Source organism: Xiphophorus couchianus, chromosome 16, assembly GCF_001444195.1.
Source record: "Xiphophorus couchianus chromosome 16, X_couchianus-1.0, whole genome shotgun sequence".
NCBI lineage: Eukaryota > Metazoa > Chordata > Actinopteri > Cyprinodontiformes > Poeciliidae > Xiphophorus > Xiphophorus couchianus.
In genome coordinates, this window is record NC_040243.1 from 17,229,105 (window position 1) to 17,255,313 (window position 26,209).

The following is a 26,209-nucleotide window of genomic DNA, read 5'->3' on the forward strand; positions in this document are numbered from 1 at the left end:
AGGGGAAGAATGTGTCGGAAGGACACTCAGGCAAAGATGGCAGACGTACCAGAAAACGCTCCAGAACGTGAGAATTAATTTATTATTTTTCATGTATTTCTGCTTTAAAATATTATGACAGGTTCTGGATGTGGTCCGGTTTAAAGTGTTGTTTTAACCTTTGTGCTTTGGAGAATATTTAGAGTAGTTTCAGCGTCGGTCTACTTCGATGTTTTCTCTGATAAACGTCGCACTTGTAAACACTGCGCCAGCAGCCGTGACTCTGTCCCGTATCCTTGGAGAAAAAGTCTACTTGAAGCAGCTGGAACATTGAAATGAATGTTGTTTTCTAATAATCGAGTACATAACTCAGTGAGAAGGACGTTGGTTATGAATATAATTGCTGGAAAACGTTGAAGCGATATAATAAAACATGTAGCCCCCCCCTAGCGCTTCTTACAACTACTTCCATCTCGCAATAATGTTCGTTTATATTTAGCGCTAATTCACGTTTTTGGTGTATTTGATGGGAATATTTCTCCAAACTTACATTGTGACAAAAGTTAACACCCAGAATACGTGTGGGGAATATTGGGGTTTGGACTGTCAGTGCGTTTATGTTATTTTTACTTTGAAAGAAACATCTGGATTGTGTATTTTAAGTGAAACAGAAGCTGACGCATTTTCTTACCACCACTGGTAAATAATGTTTGAAAAGCCTTAAAATAAGTCCAGCTTTCTTGTAGCGGTGTCTTGGAAGTGTATAAACAAATTGAGCATTTGGGAAAAGTCCATGCTTTAATTTGAGTATATCTTATCTTAATGTCAGAAATACTGTTTCACATGTTTTGGGTGAAAATCTTTTTGAAAAACCCATGCATGTTCTATTTTCAACTTGATGAAAGAGTCAGATTTTTATTTAAAATGTCCTTTCTTGCCGCTCAGCAAGCATTTAGAAGAGAAACTTTCCAAAAGCATTATGGATGCTGCGGTATTATTAGCCGGGGGCATGCTTTTTCTCATATTAATCCTTTGTTTCCTGTCAAATCCACATGGAGAGTTTCCTGCTGATAAACTCTGTAATTCTCATCTGACCAAAATGTAGTTACGGTTCAGGTCCACACAAAAGGGCATCCATTTTCTTCTAAACAGTGAAGTAAAACCTTCATGACTCAGCTTTTTTTTTTTTTTATCTCTATTATCTACATTTGAGTTGTGACAAGATAACCAGAGATCTTCACTCAGCTGAGCAGATGGACTTGACATCATAAAAGCCATTATTTATTACACATGGGGTGAAAAAAGCTCAAGAATTACTAGTTTATGTTTCCATACACGCTTATCTACCTAGAATTGCTGATGCGAAGGGGTTCAGAAGTAAACCTACTTTACATTCACAGATTTTAATTCAACATAGAAAACATGTTTAGATTCTAAGCAAACTCTTTTTCTCTTTAGACTGCCCAGGCACGTCAAGCGAGGAAGCAGGAAAGTCTGCATCATGCCAGGGCTGCCCCAACCAGCAGCTGTGTGCCTCTGGCGCTACCAAGGCCCCAGACCCTGGTAAAGCTTTCTTCATCACTATATATATATATATATATATATATATATATATATATATATATATATATAGATCTATATATATATGTATATATAGCTTCATGTGGCTAATCTCAGTCCTTCATCCTCTCCAGCTATTGAAGAAATAGGGGAAAAACTGTCAGTGGTCAAACACAAGATCCTGGTGTTGTCAGGAAAAGGAGGAGTTGGGAAAAGCACCTTCAGCGCTCACCTGGCCCACGCTCTGGCAAGTGACAGCACCAAGGAGGTAATGATGTATTATCAGCATAATGTGGTAAAGACAAATGTTAGACTTCTTAAATTAGGTACCTCTCCCACCTCTTACCTTTGTAAGAGTTACATTGTACAGAGCTGTACAATTTAGAACCGATTTTATTTTGGTCCTATATCTGCTAAAGAAACAGATGGAATAAGTTTGCACAATATTTGAAAATTTTGCTTTAATAGCAGTATAAGTGTGTGCAATATTAATGTTGCAAAGTTTACAACCTCATTTTGGTTGGCTACTATTTTATAAAACAATAGAAAATAGTAGCTTAAGAAGCCACAGGTTACATACAGTGTTGGAAGCATAACGGACAAACTTAATGAGAAAGGGGGAGTGATAAAAATGTGGAATGTAATGTAGCAGATGTTGTCTAGTATAAAAACATACTAATAACTATGCTTCCTGGCCAAAGTCACATGACATGCAGCTGGGCTGCACCTCTTAAAGGGAAAGCCCCTACACATACACACCCACATAAATCCCCAACAACACAACTATCACAAAAAGAAAAACAATAATTTTGTTATTGCATAATCTTTACAACCCTAATAAGGACCACTAGAGGTCACTGTAGTGTAGCTTTATGCATTATTTTTAGCTCTATGGTTTCTAGAAGAAAAGAGCCATGTAAATGTTTAGAAAAATTTAAATGATGATTGTATAATACTTCTGAGTATTTAAAAGAGTAAGTGTTTGAAGCCACAGAGTAAAACTGTTGTGAAACCACAAAGAGGTTGCAAAGAAAATCAAAGACAAAGACCACTTAGAATACTTTTTGCATTTATTTTGACTTTTGTTTATTTAAATATAGAAGAAGTCCCTTTATTAGTTATATAAATTACATTCATCCATTTAATTAACAAGCCTTTATTTCAGGCTTACAGGTCATGTAAGGTGACCTGAAATTGTTGATAGGACTCATTGCAGTTTAGTTTGTAGTTTGATGTCTGTCAGGTCAGACGTGCTGCAAACAACACAGATTGTCCCAATTAAAAAAGGAAGGTTAGCATATGTTGGTTTATGTCTGATTTATAAATAATATGCATTCTTTAAGTGTTTTTTTTAACTGCTTTTAGTGCACATCCTCTTTGCTGCAAACTGGGTTCTACAAAACAAATACCGAAAAGAGGAAATAAGATCTCCTTGTTTCTGGTTTAAGAAGCTGAGGAACCGCAGGCACATGTCTTCCCATTGCACACAATATCTTTCTTGTTCTATTTACGGGAAACAATTTCATACAGAGCTTCACCTAAATAGGAAAACCGAAACCAAAAGCTTTGGGGATATAAACATAGCACCTGGAGACACAGCCTATTTAATAATTGCGGCGTTGCCAATGCCAACAGGATCAGCATACACACCCTTTTCTTTGGTGTCAGGTTACCAGAAATCACCTGATTTATTCGGAATGCTTATATAAGAGCTGGTGGAAAACAGATGTCACGGTTTTTGGCATGTGTTCCAAAAAATTTGCGTTTTAGTAACTCCTAGTATCCACAGTCTCATTCTCAGTCTTTTTAATCTGATTAAAAAAAAATCAATGTATATTCTAAAGAAGTTCCTCATTCTACTTTCTATTCATTGTCTCAGGCACTCTGAGGTTGAGTCCTGAATCATGTAACTCTGACCACTACTGCCACAAGTGGTCAGTAGTGGTCTGGCTGCTGTTGTGCTTTAATGACACTGAAGGTGGGAATGTAAATGATGCATGGTTTCAATGTATTTCAATAGATTTAAATATGAAAATGTTCTGCTCAACAAAAGCACAGGTTGACATGCCTTATGAGTAAGCTGATCAAAAAATCTTCCGGGCATTTTTATTTATGCATAAACACCCAAGTGGACAGTTTTCACTTCAGTCAGTTTTTCAGAGTAGAGATGAGAATACGAGCTTAGAGGGTGGTGTTTTAATACAAACTTATGGATGTATTTAAGGTCTGACATGCTCAGTCAGTTTATTTTCTATGGACCATAAACAAAGAAAGGTTGTGCTTTTTAATACTACAAGTAATTAAGGAATTAATAGCATTTTTATTGTTATTTCTCTATCACATCATATGTCGAGAGTGTTTTATTTGGTTTTTACAAAACTTCAGAAAGGGCATTAGAGTACATTTTGTTAGTTTGTGAATTTCTAGACTGAAAATTGAGCATTTTTCTGGTAAATATATTAAATAAGAAAAAGCAAAGCTTTTAGTAGTTGATCTGCTAATCAATGATCAAAGCCTTTCAAGTAAAAATTGACAAATTTTCTTTGCTTGATTGATTATTTTAGATGTGTCTCTCTACCGTCATACCCAATGCTTACAGTTTAAACATCTCCCCAGTTTTTTGTTTGTGTTTAAGTTTGTCCATTTGGTAGACACTTTTATTCAAGGTTTCTTACAAATGAGGATATAACACTGCAGTTAATGACAAAGCTAGTAATAAGTTGCATAGAAGGAAGACCACTGGTCAGATCTTTGTTGGAGGTGACAGTATAGAACCTGAGTGCAGGCATGGAGGAAAGTGGAAAATAATAGATGGACATGGCAAAGAGAAGAGTTCCCAGTACTGAGCCTTGGGGGACTCCTGTGGCAGGTGCTGTGCTGCAGAAGCAGATGAACTGGATTTATATAGCGCTCACTAGTCATACTGATAATTCAAAACTTTTTACACTTAAGCCATATACAACATGCAGACACTTATGAATGTGGAGGAAGCTGGACTCCAACCAACAACCTTCCAATAGTTGGATTGGCCAGTTACCAAGACCTGCAGGATCTGTTTAGTTAATTATTTAAAACACGTTTTATCAAGGAGGAAAAAATGTACGTTATGCAGGACACCTACTCTGTGGAACTAGGATTGATCATTGCTTTTGTAGAGTTTTTCTTTTTAACTACAAACACTAAATTTAAACATATGGTAAGTTTAGATTTTTTCTTCACAGACTACTACACTTTGTCTTCTGTGTCACTGTTTGTAGGTTGCACTACTGGATGTGGATATCTGTGGTCCATCCATTCCCAGGATCATGGGCCTAGAAGGAGAACAAGTACGGTTTACCATGTTATGTATGAATATGACTCCTGTTTTACTTTCGCTTCACTTACATTAACGAGTGGGTGTGTGATTTTTTTTTTTTTTTATGTGTGTAGGTTCATCAGAGTGGCTCTGGCTGGTCTCCGGTGGTGAGTTATAGCAATCCAGGCTTCAGTTTTATTGCTCTTATGAGGTAATTTCTGTGCTGTAAATGACTTGCTTTTCTTCTGTGTGCATGTTTGTCGCAGTACGTCGATGATAACTTGGCGGTTATGTCAATCGGCTTCCTTCTCAGCAGTCCTGATGATGCTGTGATCTGGAGAGGGCCAAAGAAAAATGGTGTGCTGTGAACTGCAGTAGATTTGTGAGTGGGGTGTTGATGGCTTTGTTTTGGCTTTCCAGATCTAATGCTCCAGTTTGTTTCCTGCTCCAATTCAGGAATGATCAAGCAGTTTTTACGGGACGTCGACTGGGGACAACTGGATTACCTAGTTGTAGATACTCCACCCGGCACCTCTGATGAGCACCTGTCAATAGTTCAGTATCTCAGCTCCACCAATGTGGATGGAGCAGTCATCATCACCACACCACAGGTACGCAAAGACATACCCAAGCTCCAGAGTTCTTTTAAAAAGTAGATAGTCTCTAGCATTTTTCCTATCTCTTTGCTTTACAGCCTAGAATCCATTGTATTGTAGGTTATAAAAAGTTAATTTTAACTGGGTTTAATGGTTACTTTCATCCCGACAGATTTTCTAAATACACTGTCAGTCCATTATACAATGAACATTTTTGTCATCAGAAAAATGTAGAAACTTTAAACAAAATAGTACTGGTAGAGAATAACAATAAAAAAATGTAAACAAAAAAACACTGAAAATATGTAGCTAAAATGAATTCCGGAAGAGTTTTTTGCTACATGTTCTGTGCTTTATTGAGTCCCAAAAAAGTGAAAGTTTGTGAAAAAGATAAGGAAGAGCAATAATTTTTCCATTGGTTTCTAAAAATTGAGACCGGTGTAATGATTTGCAACATGGCTACTTTGAAATTTGGATGTTTCATGCTTTAAAAAAAATCGTCAATTTGATTTACTTTACTGACTGGTGTATTTTTATTTTTTTTTTCTTTTTAAAACAACACCTAGGATGAGTACTGTGAATATACACCAGAGAAGGTTATACATTTACTTCATCTGTTACAAGTGAATCCACAAAAATGATTGTTCATGAATACACAATGACTGGGACTTTATGGCTGAAAAAGACATACTGTGGGTTACAATTTGATAGTGGAATTGGTAAGCAGGTAAAAACTGCTATATAAAAATGTATAAAGGTTAACGGCCGTAATATAAAACCTGTTTTGGTCTCAGCAAGAAGGAATCAAAGATAAAAAGTGGAACATATTTAGACAAATCAGTCAGAAAAATGTTTTGACGCCATCCTGACTGCAGAGCATTGAAGCAGTTCAACATGAACTGCTTCAAGCTTCTTATCCACCCTTTTATGGATTAGAGAGTTTGTCACTTCATGCGAAATTGCATGTCCTGCAAAAGTAGAGCAATAATTTGGATCTGTAGAGGGAATGTTTCCTGTTTAATTATTAATGGGATCTGTATCCAGTCTCCCTGGATACAGAGAGACTGTCTGTCTGGAGACTGCCTTGTTTTATTTTTTTTAAAATCAGTGACTTATGTCCACATTTTTATCTGATGGTGAGCTTGGCATGTAACGAAAACAACAAACCCACAATGGAGAGCCAGTGCAATTTCGTTCTTTTTTTATAGCTTTTATATCTCCCTTTCTTTGATTTCTTTTTGTTTTATTTTTGCTACATTTAAATGTTTCAGATCAAATTTTGACATCTGACAAAGATATCCTAAATCAATTCATAAATAAGGACATAAAACCAATTTCATATTAAATTTCTGAATGGAAAAAGCTATCCAAATCAACAATGCTCTACATGAAAAAAGTAATAGATCATTTAAATAGGACCTGTCTGACTGCATGAATTGGCTGAAAGATCTCAAAAAGCAACACATTCTGCTCCAATCTAGAGAAATTCTTTGATATTATTCTGGAAATGGCTAAAAAGTCATTTCTAAGGCTTTGAGATTCCAGCAAACCAGTGAGAGCCATTATCTACAAAAAGCATGGGTAGTGAAACTTAGCAGCAGCAGCACGCCTACCAAAATTACTCCAAATGCACATCAGCAAATCAGACCAACATCAACTTTATTATGAGCAATGACGTATTTTTGAATTTGAATTTGAAAGGCATAGTGCCCAGTGAGGTCTGTAGTAAGCCTTACTTGTCTCAGTTTATGGTCTGTGTTCCTAACCAGGCAAAAATGGCCGTCGTAGAAGATTTTCTAAGCGAGAACCACTGCTGACCAAAAACATCGCAAAAGCAACAGAGATCTGCAACAAAATTTGATCGTTTTGAAAGATGTGGATAAAAACGCCATGCTGTGTCCGCAGTGGTGGCTTTTCCTGGGTGTGGACTGGAGGGAAGCATGAATTCAGCTTTGTAGCGAAAAATACTGAATGCCCAGTCACCACTGTGGAACCTTGATCTTGTCCAGACTTGGGTTACGCAGCTGGTTTGTGATCCATGTCTGAATGACTCAGAAACACAAAATGAAGGGTTTTGGTGGGTTTGCCAAAAGTCCTGACTTAACTCGTGACCTTAAACATTCCCATCATGCAATTATATACAAAAATGGTATGATGAGAAGTAGGTTCCCTACACCTAATAGTCCTCTGTTAGGTGTAGGTGTTGCATTCTCACATAAAGGAAATTGTCAAATTGCCTTAAAAATGAAATCCTTTTAATCAGCATTTTGTATTTAGTTATGTTATCTGTCATGTTGTTCATACAAGTGGAAAAAGTAAAGAAATCTGTGGGGGTGCACATACTTTTCCATTGCACTGTATGTCTTCTGTCTTACCTTATAGTATGTTTGTAAACATAAAATGTACTGAACGTGTAAATTAGCATTTAAAGTGCTTTATATGCCTCTATCTGTTGAATGAATATATCACGTATTTGTTTTTTATGCTGCAAGTAAAGCTACAGATTCACCATGAACCCAGAACAATCCTCCTATGGTGCAATCTAAAGTATTTACACAGCTTGATTAGCTCATTCAGTAAATGTTGGCAGCGTCATGGTGCTGTCTGAAATAACTCAGACAGCATTCGTTTAAAAGTATCACACATTGTTTAGGGACGAATGTGTGATCTGTAAATCAGCCTGGGCATTTCCTCTTGCAGCAGATCTGATAAGGGCTGCTGTAGATTTGGTTATTTGTTATTGGTTATTATTCAAAGTAGAACCAGACCTAAAACAAAACCAGACAGGGCAGCAGACTGGATTAAAGGTGTTTAAGTGGCTCATACTTGATCTCTGCTGCTGAGACGAGAATTATTGTTCTCAGATTGTGTTTTGTTCCAGTCAGTGAACAAAATGGATATCAAATATTCCTGTTGCTCAGATAAGATTTCTCTTCCCTCCCGGTTTCTGGCTATAAACACGCAGATGATGTTTGTGTTTCTCTTTTTGTTTTTTGTGTTTTTCGGTGCGAAACTGTTGATCGGTGCTTGTTTCCTCATACCTAACTGGGCCTAAGCTGTGAGATCAGGCCAAAAACAAAAACACTTCCTCATTCCTTATGTCTCTCCATTACCAGACAAATACCAGGCTGGAATGACTGTCGTTAAGAATGGTGGAAAAACTTGTTGCTTTGATGTGAATGTCTTTCAGTTCTTTATTAACTTATCTAGACATTTTTTCACATTAAAGTTTATCATTCTTTAACAGCTGTAATTTCCTGAACTGCCATTCCCAACCTCAGTTTTTTTTTCCCCCTTTATGCCTAATTATCTGTCTGTCTCTTTTTCCTTTTCATCGTAGGAGGTCTCGCTCCAGGACGTCCGAAAAGAGATCAGGTTCTGTCAGAAGGTTAAGCTGCCCATCATCGGAGTTGTGGAGAACATGAGCGGCTTTGTGTGTCCCAAATGCAAGGTTGCTGGCAAATTCGAACCACTCTCATGTAGTCGATGCTTTTCCAGGCTTCTGTTAAAAACTTTAATTGGTTAACTTTATGTTTTTCAAAAGTGTAATACAAATATGGATACAGGAAGAAGATCAGATTTGGTGAGGAAATCTTTTGTTTGCAGACCAGGACAGCTGAGACAAATGAGAACAGGAATGAGGAAGTCTGTAAGTGGAACCTCCAGAGGACAGACCAAAAGGTCTGTGTGTCAGTGGTGGGTCTCTGAGCTCTGTCCCAGCTCAGTTTGATTAGAAGAACCCACTGCAAAGTTTTCACAACCAAATGTTCCTCTGTGTGCAAACGTGACAGTCATAAATTATGTCTATTTTTTCCTCTGTTTTTATGTCTTTTCTTTCTACATTTTTATTAGGTGTGTTTGAATAGAAACTAAACTTCAGGTTTTTCCATTAAGAGATTTTCTTCCAGTCAGAACCGATTCCTTGCTTTTTACATTATATTTAGAACTGTTAGCACAATCGGTAAGACAGAATAAGGATATCAAAGGAATAAATATTAAAGGGATGGGACACAAATTAACATTTTATGCAGACGCCGTATTAATTTATGTAGAACAATTAACCTACTGTTTACCAAACATACTGCAGTTATTTAAACAGTTTGGTCAATTATCAGGATATATAATGGACTGATTAGATGGATGGATGGATGGATGGAGTCCTACTTGCAGTCGACACTAGGATTATTTGGCAAACTGCAAATATCACGGTCGGTTTTTATAATAATTATTAACGCCTGGACTCCAAATGTGTAATGTAGGACAGAAGCTTTGTGGTTTAAGATCCAGATTATGCTTTTGTTTTTCTTTTCCTCTCTTACAGAACACTTCTCACATCTTTCCCCCCTCCAGCGGCGGTGCAGAGAAAATGTGCGCAGACCTTAATCTACCTCTGTTAGGCAAGGTGCCACTTGACCCAAGGATAGGACGGAGCTGCGATGAGGGCAAATCATTCCTCCAAGAAGTCCCCGACTCTCCTGCAGCTGAAGTCTACCGCAGGATTGTGCAAAGTGAGATCATTTTTATTTCCCATATTCCATTTCTTTCATAATTCAGTGTCTTTTTCTATCCTTTGGATGTGGGGAAGTATGACGTACACTTGGCCACATTCCCTTTTCTAGTGAAGTCCCTCTTTTTTTTTTGATGACTTGTTTGTTAGGCTGGTCTAATTCCTGATTAGATCTATTGAAAGAAGAAGTATTCACTTTAAAAAATGGGAAGCAGCCTACTAAAGAGGAAGGAAAATAAAAGTTTAATGAAAATTGAATAACATTAGATTCAGCATAAAACCTATTCTGTGGAATTAACTGGGACTTGTGTACCTCAGCAGATTTATCTGAAGCATTTTCTGTTTCTTCTGCCAGGTATCCAGGACTACTGCTCCAATGCAACATGACCCCCAAGACCGAAGCAGATCACAAGAGCGTGGTAGAGACCTGGAGAACAAACACACAAGAACGCTTCTGACACTGACATTATAGCTGCGTTTTAGTCTTAACTATTCTCAATAACAGACTTTTTTCTTTTTTTTTTATTGTCAGAAACGTTGATTCGCGTTATAGATTTGATTCGACCTCATTGTGCTCTCTTTCCTCTAATTAAAACACAGATATGTCATGTAAAAGCACAAATCTGACAAACAACTTTGAATGAATACTAACTGAATGCATTTCCACCTTTTGATAAAGAAATAAAGCTTGTCCCAAAAAGATAAATCTCAAAAGAATCTTTGCCTAACGATCATAGTAAGAAAGGAAATCTTTACAAAAAAGGTCACATGTTGTTTTTTGGGGTTTTTTTGCTTATTAATATGTTAGATATTACTGTGATTTAAATAATCACATAATAATTGATTTAAGCACACACAATTGCTTAAATCACAACTAGCGTAAAAATTGGTCCTTTCACACTGGTTTGTAGATGCGTCTCATTCAGGTGAACTCGTAAAGAAGGTTACTTGGTTATGTAGGAATATCTGAAGTTCTTTGTGATTCTTAAAAAAGTCGTAATTCTGAAAGTTTAACCATTTCAGTTTTTTAACAAGTACAAATACACCCATATTTTCAGTACGTACAGATGGTTATTTACTTGTTGCTTCTTCCATAAATTCCTTTCTGTTTTGGAGAAATGTGCCCAGAGCCTCCAGTCTTGCATAATTTGTTGCTCTGGCTGGTTATTACACAGAACAAACGACGAAGCCCCTGACGCAAGTGAAACATTTCATTTGACTTGAGCTATTCAGACCACAAATCTGCTAATTAATTCTTTTTTTTTAAACAGACTATTTTATGATTGCATCATTAGCCACTTAACAGAGTTTGTACTTTATCATCTAGCATCTCGTTTCAGTAGTTGAATAAAACCCGAGTAATTGTTCTGAAACTTGCTGTGAGCTCCTCGGAAGTAAAATTTTGATTTAAATTGGTTAAGGTTAATTTTGTTGGAGTCTTCTTATGGTATTTGTCAGAATTGCTATTGGTCTTGCATATAAATACTAATGGCATAGAAACCCTGTGGCTCTTTATTCAAACTGCATAATACAAAATGGATTTAAAAAAAGATATCAGTCTGGCCTCATGGAAAATAACTGCCTTGTTACTGTTACTTTTTTAATCTCTGTATAGTCATTTAAAGATTGTTAGAGTTAATTCTTTATTTCTTTTGGTTGCCACTCTGAAACAGCCTATAAACCTGTTTCCTATGAAAGAGAAGATTAAGGACTATCTTGTTTGTTCTTGTCGACATTGTATGCAGTAAGTAGGTCATTTTAATGGCAGCAGAGCATGTGAGATCATGCTTGTTGATCATGATTTTTAATGTGGTTATAAATCATATTGAATCTACAGTTTCCATAATAAAGCAAACGGCAGACGTCTGAATTATATGAAAGGTGGTAGTGGAGATAAAATCGGTGCTAGGTTTGTTTTCAGACTGACTTTATAAAGAATATACTTTAAATGTCAGCATATTGTTGCATTTCACTTTTCTGAATGTTCCTCACCTCAGCTGACACAAGGTAATTTCATATCGGTGGCTCATTGTACTGAACACAGACACCTTCCTCATTTGGTTGCAATTACTCAGTGTTCTACTATTTACAGCGAATGTAAAAGAATAAAGCTCGTTTTTTTTCAACATTCGGCCATTTAAAAGGAGGCATCAAATTTTTTAAACTGAACTGGTTTGGAAAATATAGGTCTAATCTTCCTATTTCTCAGTTTCACTTCTTACAAAGTCAAACTTTCTAGGTAAAAGAGATAGTTTCCCATTTCTTTTATACGTACTAAAAAATATATTTTCCATGCTAAAAGTCGACCCAAGTCTCATTTTAACACGCTCTTTTTGTGTGCGTATGTGTCAGTGTGAGGAGGAGACTACGTCCTCATTTGTACTTGCTGTGTAGATGTAGTTCCTCCAGGGTTCACTGAAAAACACATGTGAAACCTCCCCAGCTACAACACAAACAAAACAACTTGAGCCTTGGTCACAGTGACTTAACGCGTACATTGACCTGTCTCCATAAGGACGCAATTGGTTTCCGACATGTTGGTCACGTAAACATGAGGAACAAGTTTCCAATTAAATCTCGATGATGTAAAATTCGACCATTATCTCTGTTTCAGCAGCTTGTGCGCATTTATTTAAACATTTTCTCTTTTTTTATATTATTATTCTTTTGTAAACATCAGGCAACCAAGAATGCAGTAGAAAGTTGCAGTAAAGAAATGACTCAACTCCAAATTTTGGCATCATTACATAATGCAAGGGTCACCCCAAAATATCGTTGTGATTTCTAAATGTTCATCATCAGCTTGATCCCCAAAGTGAAGAATTGTGATGGTAAAAAAAAAAAATGTGTGGGAGCAGTAGCTTGGAGATCCAACAGACTAACACCCTACACAGGGATTTAAAAGCGCTCTATGGTGAGACCAGTCTCTCATTTCTCTAAAACATTGGTGAATGACTGTTTACAACAAGCGTTTTTACTCTAGAGACTAAAATTGGAGCACTATTGAGGTAGATGTTATGTTTTCTGCTATGGTTCTGACTAGGCATGCACCAAATACTGGTATGTATACCAAAGGTTTAAAAAGTTTTTAAAGCATTGTTTTAAAACTTTGTGTAAATCTGATCCTGACATTTGTACTCAGTTTTTTTTTTTTAAATGTTTACTCACAGGTTGTTATTCTGTAATAATCTCATGCTTGACCCATACCTGGTCCTAACCAGTATTTTTAGTCTGACTAAAAGCTTTGCCTTTTCTCCCAGAACCTGCAACCATAATATATGGTGTTTGTGGGCTAAACAATGTTGGTATATAACCTATCTGCAGTGGATGGAAGTAGCTGGAAGTCTCATTTTTGACATAAATGCCACTACTTGGCCTGGTTCTCTGTTAGAAAAGTAAATTTTTTTATTCTTTTGGTTTTTTTTTTTGTTTTGTTTTTTTAATAATCGGTTTACATAGAGAACATGCCATCACTGCATTTCATCTCCTTCTAAATTTTCAAAGGACAGCATCCTTTAACATTGCTTATCCACTTTGAAAACCTTTAGAACGGATAATGGAGTAATTTGCATCAAAGCATAACGATATTTGATATTTTCACTTACGGTGATATTCAGAATCTACTTTATAGAGTCTTGAAAGAACGCATAAAGCAAGAGTGGTGTAAAAAAACCTCTTGCTTTTTTTACTCCCTTAGGAGTTTAATAAGACTCCTGAGGGAATCTTATCAGTAACTCCTTCAGGAGATACTAATAAGTAAAAGATGCCAAAAACATTGGCATGTTGATCAAATATACTAAGCAGATTATCCCACTAAATTAAAGATTATGCTGTTAGGTTCTGTTTTGTATAGTCAAAGCAAAGTTTAATTTATTTGTCATCCGTAATATACTAGCAGACAGGGTTTTTGTTTTATTTATGGGTACCAATTTTAAACCCCAACGCCACAGCAAATTAACTCTTTATGATTACGTCTCTAAATATACTAAACACGTGGAGCGAAAGGTGTGGCTGGAGAGCTTTTTTTTTTTTATGAGTCATTATTGCCCGTAGCATTTAGCCAAACCAGTTCCAGTACCTCAAAGAGATTATAGCAGTTGATTAGCATTCATTCTTTTGTTGACACTTTGTTTGCAAAACCTATTTTGTTGACCAGATCATGTAAGCGCGCTTGAGAGTACAGAAATATCTACGTGGAATTATTGACAAATATGTGTATAAAATCCACAGCTTACATAGCAGGTTATATCTGGAGATTGAATATTTAAGGGAAGTGTTACCCCAGACTACATCCTCTTGCATTGTGTGAAAGTCCCTGGCTGGAAGAGATAGTATTGAATCAGCTGACTGTGTTTTCATGTTGCAACAATGCAAATAATAAACTACTGTGATGATTTCAGTATTTAGTATCCTTCTGCACCAAAGAATATGTTTTTGGTCTTTTATTTTTAAATGACAAAAAAAAAAAAAAAACAGTAAAATATCAGAAACATTTCTGAAACGAATTCCGATTTAAGACATTTAGATCTTTTTATAAAGCAAAAAATAAATAAACTTTACATGAAGTACATGAGAAATAGCTCCTGACTTCAGAGTTGTGTGAGCTTTACAAAATTTCACTTCCAACTACTAATAATACCAAGTATGATGTAGCCACCTCCAGTCTGGTGCATGCATTCCCGTCGGTTCTGAAGCAGACCTCCCACTCCAACCACGACGCACCACCCCACTCGATTTGAAACGCCTCCTGGACAAAAGCAGTGTCTCTTTAAAAAAATACATATGAAATCTATCATCTTGATCAGATGGCATCTCATTAACTGGAGCTGGATGCCTTTGGCAGCCGGTTTTCCACATCATGGCTCAGTTCGCCGAGGTCCTGAACCAGGTGAGGTCGGTTCTTACCGTGGCCCTGCCCGGCGAGGTTCACGCTCTGCTGGAGGGTCTGGTGGAAGAGGGGATCATCTCGGAGGCATACAGGAACAGTTTGAATCTGCACTGGCTCAATGATGGGATTGTGCCTAAATTCGCAAGTAAACCAGGATGCGTTGAGCTGGATGAGGACTTAAATTCTCTAGGATCCGTGGCTCAGTTGGACCTCAACCAAGAACCGACGAGCCAAGTGAGGACAGGCGGATCGAAATCTCTTACTAGTGACCACAATGTGGAACAAACGGAATCGGTCTCATTAATAGAGGAACCAAACAACACAAGATTTAACCTGGAAAAAAACAAGTGGCTCCAACATGAAAATCTTCAGAGAAATCAGGAGGAAATGCAGGAATTATTGGAAGAAGTTCTAATGGACTTGTCCTACTTGAATCAAGACCCTCTTTCCTCACTGTCTGTGTATGACTGCACTCTCAGACCCAGTGATGAAAAAGCAGAACTGCTGAGTGCTGCAAGCAGCGAGCCTCCTAGTGATAACGAAAGCATAAACAAGGGGAATGAGGAAAGTCAGGAGGCGTGGTTACAGCAGGTAGAGGAATCAGCAAGGAGGATAGCTGTTCCTCTATGGCAGAACTGGGACCGAGGGCGAGGGATGTTGCAGACCTTGCTGCCCTGTGTGCCAAGCGGCTGTTCAATAAGCGACAGGATGATGCTAGAGGGTGAAGCCCAGAGTGTCGTTTTGGACATGGAGGAGGAAATGGAGCTTGCAGCCGCTTGCAGTACGCTTGACACCTGCGTTGGCGACTTTGAGTGCGAAGAGCTAAGCTTTGCGTGTGACACAGATGCAGGCAGGTCAGAACGAGAAGCGCTCCACTTCTCTACCCTCAACGGAGTTGCTGTGTTCAACACGGACGATTTCAGGATCCTTGCAGCAGCGAGAAGTGCCTCACCTGTTGAAGCCTGCAAAGCAACAGAGGGGGGATACATCACCCAAATGCTGGAGGGCCAATTCGATGTTCTGTGTCCAGTCGGCAAGATGGCAGACAAAGTGGATGACCTGTTCTGTTTTACGGCAGACGCACCATATCAACAATGTGGAACACAGTCAGGACTGTCTGAAACCACTTTCAGGGACCTGCTCCATTCAGATGTGCCGGAAGACAGCAGAACTGTTCTGCAAGATACCTCTCTTAATAGTCTCACAGAAATATTAACAGATTATCTAGAAGATGCAGACATGTATAATGTAGACCAAGATAGGGAATTCCAAGAAAAGACGGATTTACATTGTGGTAAGTTTGTTTATCATCATCATTTAAAGTATTTGGGCTAGTATAAGGGTAACTGGGTGAGCTGAGAGTTTCAAAGTTTCGAATCCTGAAAAAAGTGGTGTCGATTTTAACATTCCGGTATTTGTATGGCTAGATCCTGCAGTCCTCTATTCTCTGTCTTATTTATCTTATTTATGTGAAAAACCAAGAGTTTTATGTAAAAGCAACAATAATATTCTAGTACTAAGATAGTTGAAGAGCTTTTTTTTTTCTCCTCTTGGATATGTAGGTGCTTTCCATTCCCCTCTCTCCCCACCCTCCCTTTATCTGGAACCGAAAGTCTGCCTTCTGTTGACTTGTTAATCTGCCAGGCATTTTATTTTGGTGAACGCCTTGTGGGGATGGTAGGGCTTACTTTCAGTTTCATCTTGTGTCAGCAGGTGGTGGGCTATGATTTATTAGATCCCTTTCAGTTTTATTCAGCACTTGGATACTCTGATTCATAGCAAACTTTCTGAATGAAATGATTGCAGAGACGTACTGCAAGGTTTTATCAAAGCCAACGGTATTTTAGGAAAGACCTTCTGAGGACAGTTAAAAAATAAAAAAACCCACAGGAAATCAACTCTTAGCCAGGTTTTGTAAAAAACCTATTTACACTTTTCACTAAACCAGGTTTTTGCAGTGGACCAAGTCCAAATAGTTTTGGCTCATCAAATATTTCTGCTATGCAACTCAGTAATGTGGAAACATTCAGCTTTCCCTTAAGTCTCCTGCTATGATTTTATATATTCTCAATTGTACATAAATAAATGATAAAATGTTTACAGCACTATTGTAAACATAAAGAGCTTTTACTGTAAAAAAGGCAAAAAGGACACCGCTAATGGTGGACTGGTGTTAGTTTGGGTTATGCAACACGATTTGTTATCATTGGTGAGCAAGCAGGGCAGGTAGTTTCCGCGTTTCACCTGCCCTTAGTGTTATTTTAGGTCAGATGAACAGTGAGTGTTGTTGCCTTGTACAGGGTTTCTTGATAGAAATAGGATCTTAGGAGTTCAAACATTGGCACCTCTGTATCGAGGAGAAAGGAGAGAGTCATTTATGATTAATATTCGTTAAAACCTTTAGATGTTTCCCAGTTTTAAGCCATGTTTTTAAGCGTGTTGCCATGTAAGGAAGCATTGTAATACAACTAGCAACTGAATAATCTCAGTCTTAGTCGGCCATATTTCTACACCGTCTGGATGATGGATTTAACTGAACTCCAGGGGATGTTCAGTGCCTTATAAATTTGTTTTGGTATCCATACCCTGACTAATACTTTTCAATAACCTTTTTTCAGATTTTCTTGTTGTCCTTTTGTCTTCATGCCATAATTGTAGCTAGGAATGCTGATTAACCAGTGAGTGGACAGGTGTCTTTAATGACGCGAGATAAAGTCACTGCATTTTGGTGATCTCCTTTACCCTACTACCACTGACTGGTTGGACCTCTGTTAAGTTAGGTCAGTGACTGTCAATGGAGTGAATGTTTATGCAATCACATATTTCACATTACATATCTGTATGTTATTATTTTTGTAGAAATTAGTTTTCACTTTGACATTAAATGTGTTATTGTATTTTTGTCACCTAAGCCAAATTTGATAATGGTTGATTTTTAAAAGCAATAAAATGGGTAAAACGGCCAGGAGGCAGGGATATAGTTTTTATAGGCTTTGTAAATAACAGGTATTATCAGAAAAATATTTAGCAACCCATTTCATAGCATTGGCTGCTGTGTGGTAGTTGACAGTGGATGTTTCACAGACTTGAGGAGTTTCTAGCCACTTCCTTTCAGAATTGTTTTCAGCCATGTTGGAGGGATTTTGAGCAGGAGCTGCCTTGTTCAAGGTCATTCCACATCATCTTAAGTGGATTTAAGTCAGACATTGACTCGGCCAATCCAAGCTCTTCCATTATTTGAATTAACATCTTTTCAGCCATTTAGTGGTAGACTTCCTGGTTTGTTTTAGAACACTGTTCTACCGCAAAGTCGAGGTGTGTTTGACCATAACACTGAGGAGCGATAGCAATTGTATTATGCCTGATTTCCTGCTGTACTGCCCCCACACTTTTAGCTGCCAGTATAATGATGTCTTTGTTCTGGAATGCTGTGTCGCACTGTATTTTTGCCGGAGTCCCTTTAAGAAAGAGGTTGTAACTCTTTCCAGAATAAAGAACAGCAATGACTTGAGTTTCATTATAGATTTGGGGAATAATGTGAACCTTTAGCTTGATTTGAGCTTTTACAGTTCTACCGGTCGCACAGGTAATCAAGCCAGGCCACTGAAATTAAACCCAACATTTATTTACAGTAAATGTTCAGCAAAGGAGGGCAAATAATTAAGTTGCAGCTTTAATAAATAAAGACGATAATCTGAACGCTACCTGTTATTGTCCTCGGTTATCTTTGTCTGTTAAAGTTTGCTTGATGGGGTGAGAAAAAGTAAACAGAAGAAACGTGTAAGAGGACAAATGTTTTCTCACAGCAATGTGTACAGTTTATCGACAGAGGGAGGTGTGGCAGCTGTGTTTGTTTTCCCCTCAGGTTTATTAGACTCAGTGCTGATTAAATCTGTTTTGAATGACAAATTAAAGTATAGCTGCACCATCTTTTTCTTTCTAGAGAGTCATTATTTATTTATTCATTTAATTCTGTTGCCTCTTGTCTGAGACATAAAAACGAAAGTATGGTTATGCATGTGCAAGAAGACGGCGCGGTCTTGGCCCACCGTGGTGCAAAACCAAGCCCCTAAGCTTGGCGTCCTGGCTAAAGTGAAAGCAAAAGCCATACAACTGCCAGATGCTGTTGCGCCTATACGCAGTGGTGCTGCGGGTTATCCGAGGACAGGCTGTGTGGAGCGTTTGATGTGATGTGTGGCATTAAATATGCCACAACATAGAAGAAAATGCAGCAAAGTACAGCAGAGAGTTCAGAGGACCTGAGCGGCATCCAGAGAGACTCGACAGGTAAATTCTTTGTCCTTCGTATAACTGGGCAGGTTGGGTGCGCTTTTTCAACGTGCTTATGCAAGCTGACGGATATTTACACGTAAATATTTTATCCTAATGTTTGGGGGTAATAAAGAGGAAAATATTTTTGCGTAACTTAAATCACTTGGTGATTATAATAATCACATTAGTTTAAGAAACGTTTTTTTTATTATTATTTTTACCTTGAATAATCCTAAATGATCTGAACTAAATGCATTAGCCATCATTTTTATTGTTAAGCCTGTTTAACTTTAAATTCAGAACCACTGAAAGGCGGACTCTATTGCGCATGTATGTAATCAGACTCACTCTGGCATGCAAAGACGCAACAACAGTCTAATAGCTGAACCATAAAAGATGAGGGGAATTCACAGGTCACTTATGTGTTCTAGTTACAACATAGTCAAGGTCAAATTACAACATGGGGGTCGCAAACTTGCGCGTATCTAGTAAGTTGAAAGTGCACAGAAAGTTTTGCACTTTCCCTTTAAGAATTCAGCGCTTCTCTTTCTGAAGGCGCATGCCAAATAAGGGCAAATGGGGGCAACGTTTTGCCCTTTAACTGTTAAGAGTTTCACTGTTCAACAATCTGTAAACCCACATTTGGAGTTAATGTGTAGCTCTTCACACACTGGCAGCGGGTTTTATTGCTACGCGAGTTTTAAAAGGTTTATGCGAGTCCCAAACTTGGATAAACATGCCCATATTCTTTGATTAAAAATAATATTTCACGCGAATCGATGAGAGGACTACCAGAAGGTAGAGGGAGATATAAATAAGGCGTGATTTTCACATCCCGCTTTTGACATTTATATGTCGTGTGAGTAAACAAACGTGATGCTAAATTCAGAGCCACGCTGGGCTGCGCTGTCGGGTGAAACCCCTTGGTTTTGACGAACAACATCTCTGCTAATGACGTCTCTGGGCTGCTGGACATGAAGACCAAATTGGGTTGAGATTTAATGGAAAAAGAAAAATGTGACGTGCCTGTACTCCCTATATTTCTTCAACGCCACAAATACTTTTCTCTGACCTCACTGCCACATTTTAATTTAGAAATGTGAGCAAAGTTAGAAGTTGTTGCCTTCATTGTGTCTCTCTGTTAGGCCATCACCGCATGTTTACGCCCATGCAATGCCATTTAATAGTTTAAGGGCAAAAGTAGCATCCAAATGTAGAGTTACACATTTATAACTAGAAATGTATAGTCGAGTATTTTCATGCATTTTTTGTATTCTACCATTTTCCCATTTCTTTCCTATTTTTTATGTTTTCTCTCATAAAAAAACGAACAAAAACAACTCTGATTGAACTTCATGTAGGATATTATTTATTGGAGTCATATAAGCACATTTTCATACAGAAGAATATGGGTAGAATTTTTAAAAGATTACTTTGAATGGTGTGTTGTTAAAGTGAATATGAAACGTTAGCCATGTCAGGTATGAGTTGGCTCAAGGATGCTCCAGTAGCTTGTCGCCGGTGGCAAAATTGATCACAAAATGACCTGCCGCCACTTTCAAACCCACTATTAAAAGCAGAAAAAAATTAAAGAATGTCCAAAAGAATGCATTTCTGTATATGTTTAGTATTGACTTATTAGTTGTGAGAAATCAGATCAACATAAAGATCCAAGGGTGCAAAGCGACTCTTTGGTGAAGTGGTTCCATATGTGGATGCTCCACCTTATAGTGGTTTTATTCCCAGTCCATTTTCATCCTCTGTTCTTGTTTAATGACTCATGACTGTTGAAACTGTTATAAATCATTCTTTAAAAAGAAGATGCAGCAAAGCTTTGCTTATTCCAATCAGGGGGAGTTTCTATGTTTTAGTTTTCAGAACGACTGCTGTCCATGAGCGGAGCAAAAATGTCTGTGATGGTTGGGAAGTTTAAGAGAGGACTTATTATGTTATTATGTCTGTTAACGAAATGTTTGTGCAGCTTTCAAATTACAGATTTAATGGAAGACAGGTCACGATTTCAGGATAACAGCTGTAGCTTCACGGTTCGGGTCCGAGTTCTATATCTACCAGTGAATTCTGGGTAACTGTATGTGCTGTCATGGAATTGTGTGTTGAAGAAAAGCACATTGCCTTACAAGACAACATCTTTTAACCAACATTATAAGGTCAGTTATGCAGTTCGGTGAAGATGATGAGAACCTCAGACAGTTTGATGAAGCGTGTCCAAAGTTTCACTACAAAATTCAAGCTTGACCACTTGAATGTCGTCTTTGCATTCATTTAAAGAAGAATGATCATTTTCCGTCGCAGCTGTTCTTTTGTCGTTAAAAGGAGTCTCCTCTAGGGCGCCGTGTGGCACGGTGGTTAGAGGCTACGGACCTCAGCTCAACCGTACTCGTTTTCTTTGGCACATATCTTCACCTCAACCCACTTTCTCTGTCCTCTTCCTGCCTCATTGCTATTAAATAAAGGTGACTAGTGCAGAAAATATTCTTAAAACCAAACAAAATGACTCTCCTCTGATCAATCACTATGTATGTGAGGCCATTGTTTTGCCTGGGATTTCTTTTTTTCTATAATATGAGGGGGGTTTTGTTTCGGTATAGAAAAGGCACTGACTAGTTGAGACTGGCATTTTATATCTTACCTGTCCTGGCATGTTTTATAGTCTTTTATCCAAGTTTCAAAGATCATTTTGTGTGATTTTTTTATAACAAGTATGGGTGTGTTATGGAGGTGTACTGGCTCAATCAACAGGCAAAGCTCAAGGTGAGATCGAGATAAACCGGAATGGAAAATAAAAACACCCTGGAGGCTGGATTTTGTTTCCAATAGGTGCATTTGGATATTTTCAAATAAGCGCCTATAAGGGCACAGTCGTGGCCGTAGATAATCAAGGTCTCTTGAAGTTTGGGTGAGTTTCTGCTTCCAAATAATTCTTGACCAGAGTTGGACATTATTTTCGCTTTTCATTTCCCAATAAAATCAAGAATTTGCCTTTCAAATTTCAGCTGGGTGGATCTTCGGCGCAGCCGTACAATTTTAGCCATGTAGGACACAATTGAAAATATATTGGTATTGAAAAATACTGCTGCATTTATTTTAACGTTGGTACTTTCCTGAATCCCGTCATTACTTGCAATTTCCTGCTTTGTGCTCCGGCCTCCTCTTTTGTTCCCAGCTGACTTTCCAAGCATCCTGTCCAAACGGGGATTCAGAGTTTTTTTCCTTTTCAGTCTGTCCTTCATTGACCACTTCATTGCCAATGAAGTCACATTTAATGCTGTGAAAAAGCATTTGTTTCCCACTACACTCCCTAGGCTTTTGCTTTTCTGTCACATTTAAATGTTTCAGATCATCAAGCGGATTATTTATGAGACAAAGTTAAGATGATTTCAACTATTCGCTCTACCCCAATGGAAAAATATAAAAATGTCCGATGTGTAAAAGAAATGATTTAGCAATCTAGGGAGGTTCCACGGCAACTGCTGGGAAGGCCCACCATATTTTCTCCATATCTGGATAAAGACCCTCAGTATGGATGCAAATCCTTAGAAATGGTTTTGTAAGGAATTAGGCCAAGTCGTGTCAATACATTAAAAAAAATCTTAGTGAGGTGTTCAGATTTGTCCGTATTGCGGATAATAAGCTGAGTTAATACATTTCCTTTGGAGGACTAAGGGACACTTTATCTAAAGGATGAGAAGATGCATAGATTGCATTGCACTGTTTTGTGAAGAGGCTTGAGTATGTCTTTGGTTATTTTCTTTTGGCAACATTTCTTTCTAATCAATATGGCCGTTCTCAAAGACGGAAAGAAAGAGACCCGTTCCACTGGTTGGTGATGGCTAGCAGAACTGGTTTTCTGTGGTGTGCTGGGTTCCTCAAGCTGAAGAAAGTACAGAACCAATGAGTGAAGTGCTGAAAACAAAATAAAATGAGTAAATCATACAGAGAATTACATCTGACATAATGTCATCCAGAAATAGTTCATGTGAGAAAATGAGCTCAGCCAAACTTGTCTGTTAAAGCGTCTTTTGTAATGTTTTTAATTGGTAGACTTACTCATCAGCCTTTCTGTTTTTCTTACTTCTTGTGTGTTTTCGGTTTTTAGATGCCAAGATGCAAGAATACGACCAGGACTCCTCGGGCCTGTTGGATTTAGGTTTGTAGTTTTGATTTTTTTTTTTCTGCTGGTGCTTTACAATAAGCCTCCTCCTTTACACATTAATACACTCATTATCAAAATTATAGTTTCAGGTTATATATCGGACCTTTTGTGGGACGATGACTATTTAGGTGAGTAGTAAACGTTGAAGCTTTGTGGCTTACATTATACATTTTGCCCAATTTTTGAAATTGATTCTATTAATTATTTATTTGCAGCTTCTCAGCTGGATCCAAATGTGCTCTTCAGTCATGATCTGGGGCCTGACTGCGTTGATGACATCATCCAAAAGAGTGAGCATCTATTTTGGTTATTTTGTTGTTTTATATATTTAAAAAATAAATAAATAAATAAATAAAAAGCCTCCAAAAAAGAATTAAGTCATTAACTTTTATGATGTGGTTGAGTCAATATATGATACTAACTCCTTATCACTATTTATAGTAATTTTGAGTTATTTGTGGACACTGCCATTGGGTCTTTTACTTCACTTATAAGGAATACAATTTGTTTTATTTATTATTATTTTTGTGTGTGTTATTGTCTTTCACTCGTGTTCCTGGCTACTGTTTAACCCAGGGGTGTCAAACTCCAGTCCTCAAGGGCCACTATCCTGCAGTTTTTAGATGTGCCACAGGTACAAAACACTGAAATGACATGGCTTAATTACCTCTTTCTTGTGTAGAGGCCTTGCTAATGACCTAATTATTCTATTCAGGTGTGGTGCAGCAGAGGCACATCCAAAGGTTGCAGGGCAGTGGCCCTTCAGGACTGGAGTTTGACACTTGTGGCTTAACCCTTTGTGCCAATTCTCGTTTTGAGTCTTCCTATTTCTCTAGAAACGATACCCTCCTTAGCCATTGTCTTCAGATCCCTACTGAAAAGGCATGACAAAAACAGCCGTTTCTGTCTACTGTGTCTGCTAGCCGCTTCAGTGACTTTTACACTTCCCCTTCTGTGCTCTGCAGGTGACACTGCTGTGGCACTGGAGGTCTCTGATGGCGCTAACCACAGCGAGCAGAGAGAGCAGCGGAAGCCAACGGGCAAAATAAAACCTGAGAGAAAAAGACAGAGAGGTTAAGGGAGCTTAAGTTTGGCTGTTCAGCATGCCCATCTGTAGTGTTTGCTCGTTTACATCTTAAATCTCTCTCTTCCAGATGCCCTGTCTACACAGTGCACAGATGGAAACTCCAGAGACTCCAGAGTGAAAAGGCGAAAAGCAACAGGTGACAGATTTTGTTGGCTCCTTGTGATTCTTTGTCTGTTGAGAAGTGTTCACTTAAACATGCACACAGTCAAATGAATCGACTCATTGCACATGGTGACACCCTACCTCTATCTTAATGTTTTATTTCTAATCAGTTATCAGCTTTACATTCAGTTAGAACATTCCAAAAAACCATAAAATCACAGTCGCCTGGTAGAATGATGGCAACCATCTTTCTGTCTGGTCATAGTGAATGAAAATAACGTGCTTTTAGATACAGTGTGGCTAACTTAAATTCAGGCTGATTCATAGTTTTGAGCCTGAAATCGTTTTATGCAAAAACAATATACTTTTCCTGTTGACAGTTCACATGTACTTAATCTGTAATGTACACTAATCTGAAGGTGTTGCTACAGTGCTTAAAAAATTCAGCTTGCATCATTAGTAGCAGCTGGCAAAGTTACCAAGCACACCAACTCCGCTATGTTTCAGCTAAAACACTGTTAAAAATAAAATTCAGAATGTTTGAATTTACATTGTATGACTTTAGTTTATCATCAGAAGTACTTTCCAATTTAGCAAACCTCATATGATAGTTTGCGAAGGGAATAAATTCTCGTGGTGAAAGCCTAACAGCTAGTAGTTAGCCAGCCTTCTTTAGCTGATTTTAGCCATTTCAAAACAAGTCAAACTTTAATATCTACTCTGTTTACAAGTATTCAACTCTTTCTCAGGAGGCTGCTTAGTTTTCTTAACCATAAAAAAATTAATGAAGTCATGCTAGTTGATCTTGTCAGCTGTATAAATACACCTCTTAGACTGAGACTCGTCAGTCCGCTCTAAAAGTAAACACAAAAGTTTGGATGTTATTTAACACCTGCAGCCTATCCCATGGATGTGAACATGTTAAATTCATTGGGTCGCACTCCTATGACATCTGGAATGATCTCATTTCCAGAATGACGTCATTCTGGAAATGACATCATTCCAGATGTCCAGATGAGTATTGTACTTGTTGCTGGTTTCATAGGGTTCATAAGGTTCTTCCAGTTATCTCTGCTGAACCTCTTTTCTGAGTAATTTCTGTCTTAAGCTAAAAATAATTTTCTTAAAAACCTATCACTTGATTTTGTGTAAATAAGTGATACCAAACTACTACTAAAGGCAATTCAGGAACCCCCACTTATTTACACAATTTATTTTGAAATTTACTTTGTTAGTCTGCAGCTGGCTAACACCCCTGTTTTTTTTTTTACAGAACCACCAAAAACCCAAGAGGAAACTGCTGAGCCACCTGCCATTCATGGTGAGGTTCTCATAGCAACTGAAATCTTTTTGAAGGGAACAACATGAATTTAAGCGAATGGATATAAGCTATGCAACACAGCCAAAAATCTAAAACTGTTTCTACCACAGCTTTTTTGGAATGTACATATGAAACCATCAAAGCTTGATGTGACCCGGATTTCACAGGTCACATCAGGACAATACTATTTTGCAAAGCAGGTGCATGTTGTTTATCTGAGATATTAAAGAGTTAAAGGACTTCTACTTGCCCATGTGTAACTTGGATCCTGAAGACAAAGAAAAGGGAAGTTTATTTTGTGATCTTAGATGAGAACTCCTCCACTGCTCGACTTCCTCTATGTTATTTTGGTTGTACGTGTTAGCATGATGTCAACAGTTTTAGGTGGTAATGGACGTTTGCTTCTATAACCCTCAAGCTTATAAAGA

The 26,209-nt window shown here is 37.9% G+C and overlaps 2 protein-coding genes and 1 long non-coding RNA gene across 4 annotated transcripts in view; 2 read left to right on the forward strand and 1 right to left on the reverse strand.

Moving 5' to 3' along the window:
- Positions 1–10,643, forward strand: nubp1 (nucleotide binding protein 1 (MinD homolog, E. coli)). Its single transcript, XM_028042037.1, has 10 exons — positions 1–67; positions 1,438–1,542; positions 1,674–1,807; positions 4,797–4,865; positions 4,969–5,001; positions 5,101–5,191; positions 5,291–5,445; positions 8,771–8,881; positions 9,752–9,938; positions 10,293–10,643. The coding sequence occupies exons 1-10, from the start codon at positions 10–12 to the stop codon at positions 10,322–10,324; spliced, it is 975 nt and encodes a 324-aa protein (XP_027897838.1). The 5' UTR covers positions 1–9; the 3' UTR covers positions 10,325–10,643.
- Positions 9,954–14,958, reverse strand: LOC114159840 (uncharacterized). The gene is made up of 4 exons (XR_003598667.1): positions 14,843–14,958; positions 14,577–14,684; positions 10,251–14,256; positions 9,954–10,110 (listed from the first exon to the last, which is right to left on the reverse strand). It is a non-coding gene; the product is annotated as an uncharacterized LOC114159840 (long non-coding RNA).
- ciita (class II, major histocompatibility complex, transactivator) overlaps positions 14,748–26,209 on the forward strand; it is a 22,059-nt gene continuing 10,597 nt past the window's right edge. The window contains exons 1-7 of one of the 2 annotated variants that reach the window (XM_028042035.1): positions 14,748–16,119; positions 23,215–23,265; positions 23,355–23,399; positions 23,487–23,561; positions 24,237–24,344; positions 24,426–24,494; positions 25,734–25,781. In XM_028042035.1, the coding sequence (XP_027897836.1) occupies positions 14,796–16,119; positions 23,215–23,265; positions 23,355–23,399; positions 23,487–23,561; positions 24,237–24,344; positions 24,426–24,494; positions 25,734–25,781 (1,720 nt within the window). In that variant the 5' untranslated portion in view covers positions 14,748–14,795. Of the gene's footprint in view, positions 16,120–18,844; positions 19,113–23,214; positions 23,266–23,354; positions 23,400–23,486; positions 23,562–24,236; positions 24,345–24,425; positions 24,495–25,733; positions 25,782–26,209 lie in introns of those variants that run through there. The other variant, XM_028042036.1, reaches the window with a different exon arrangement.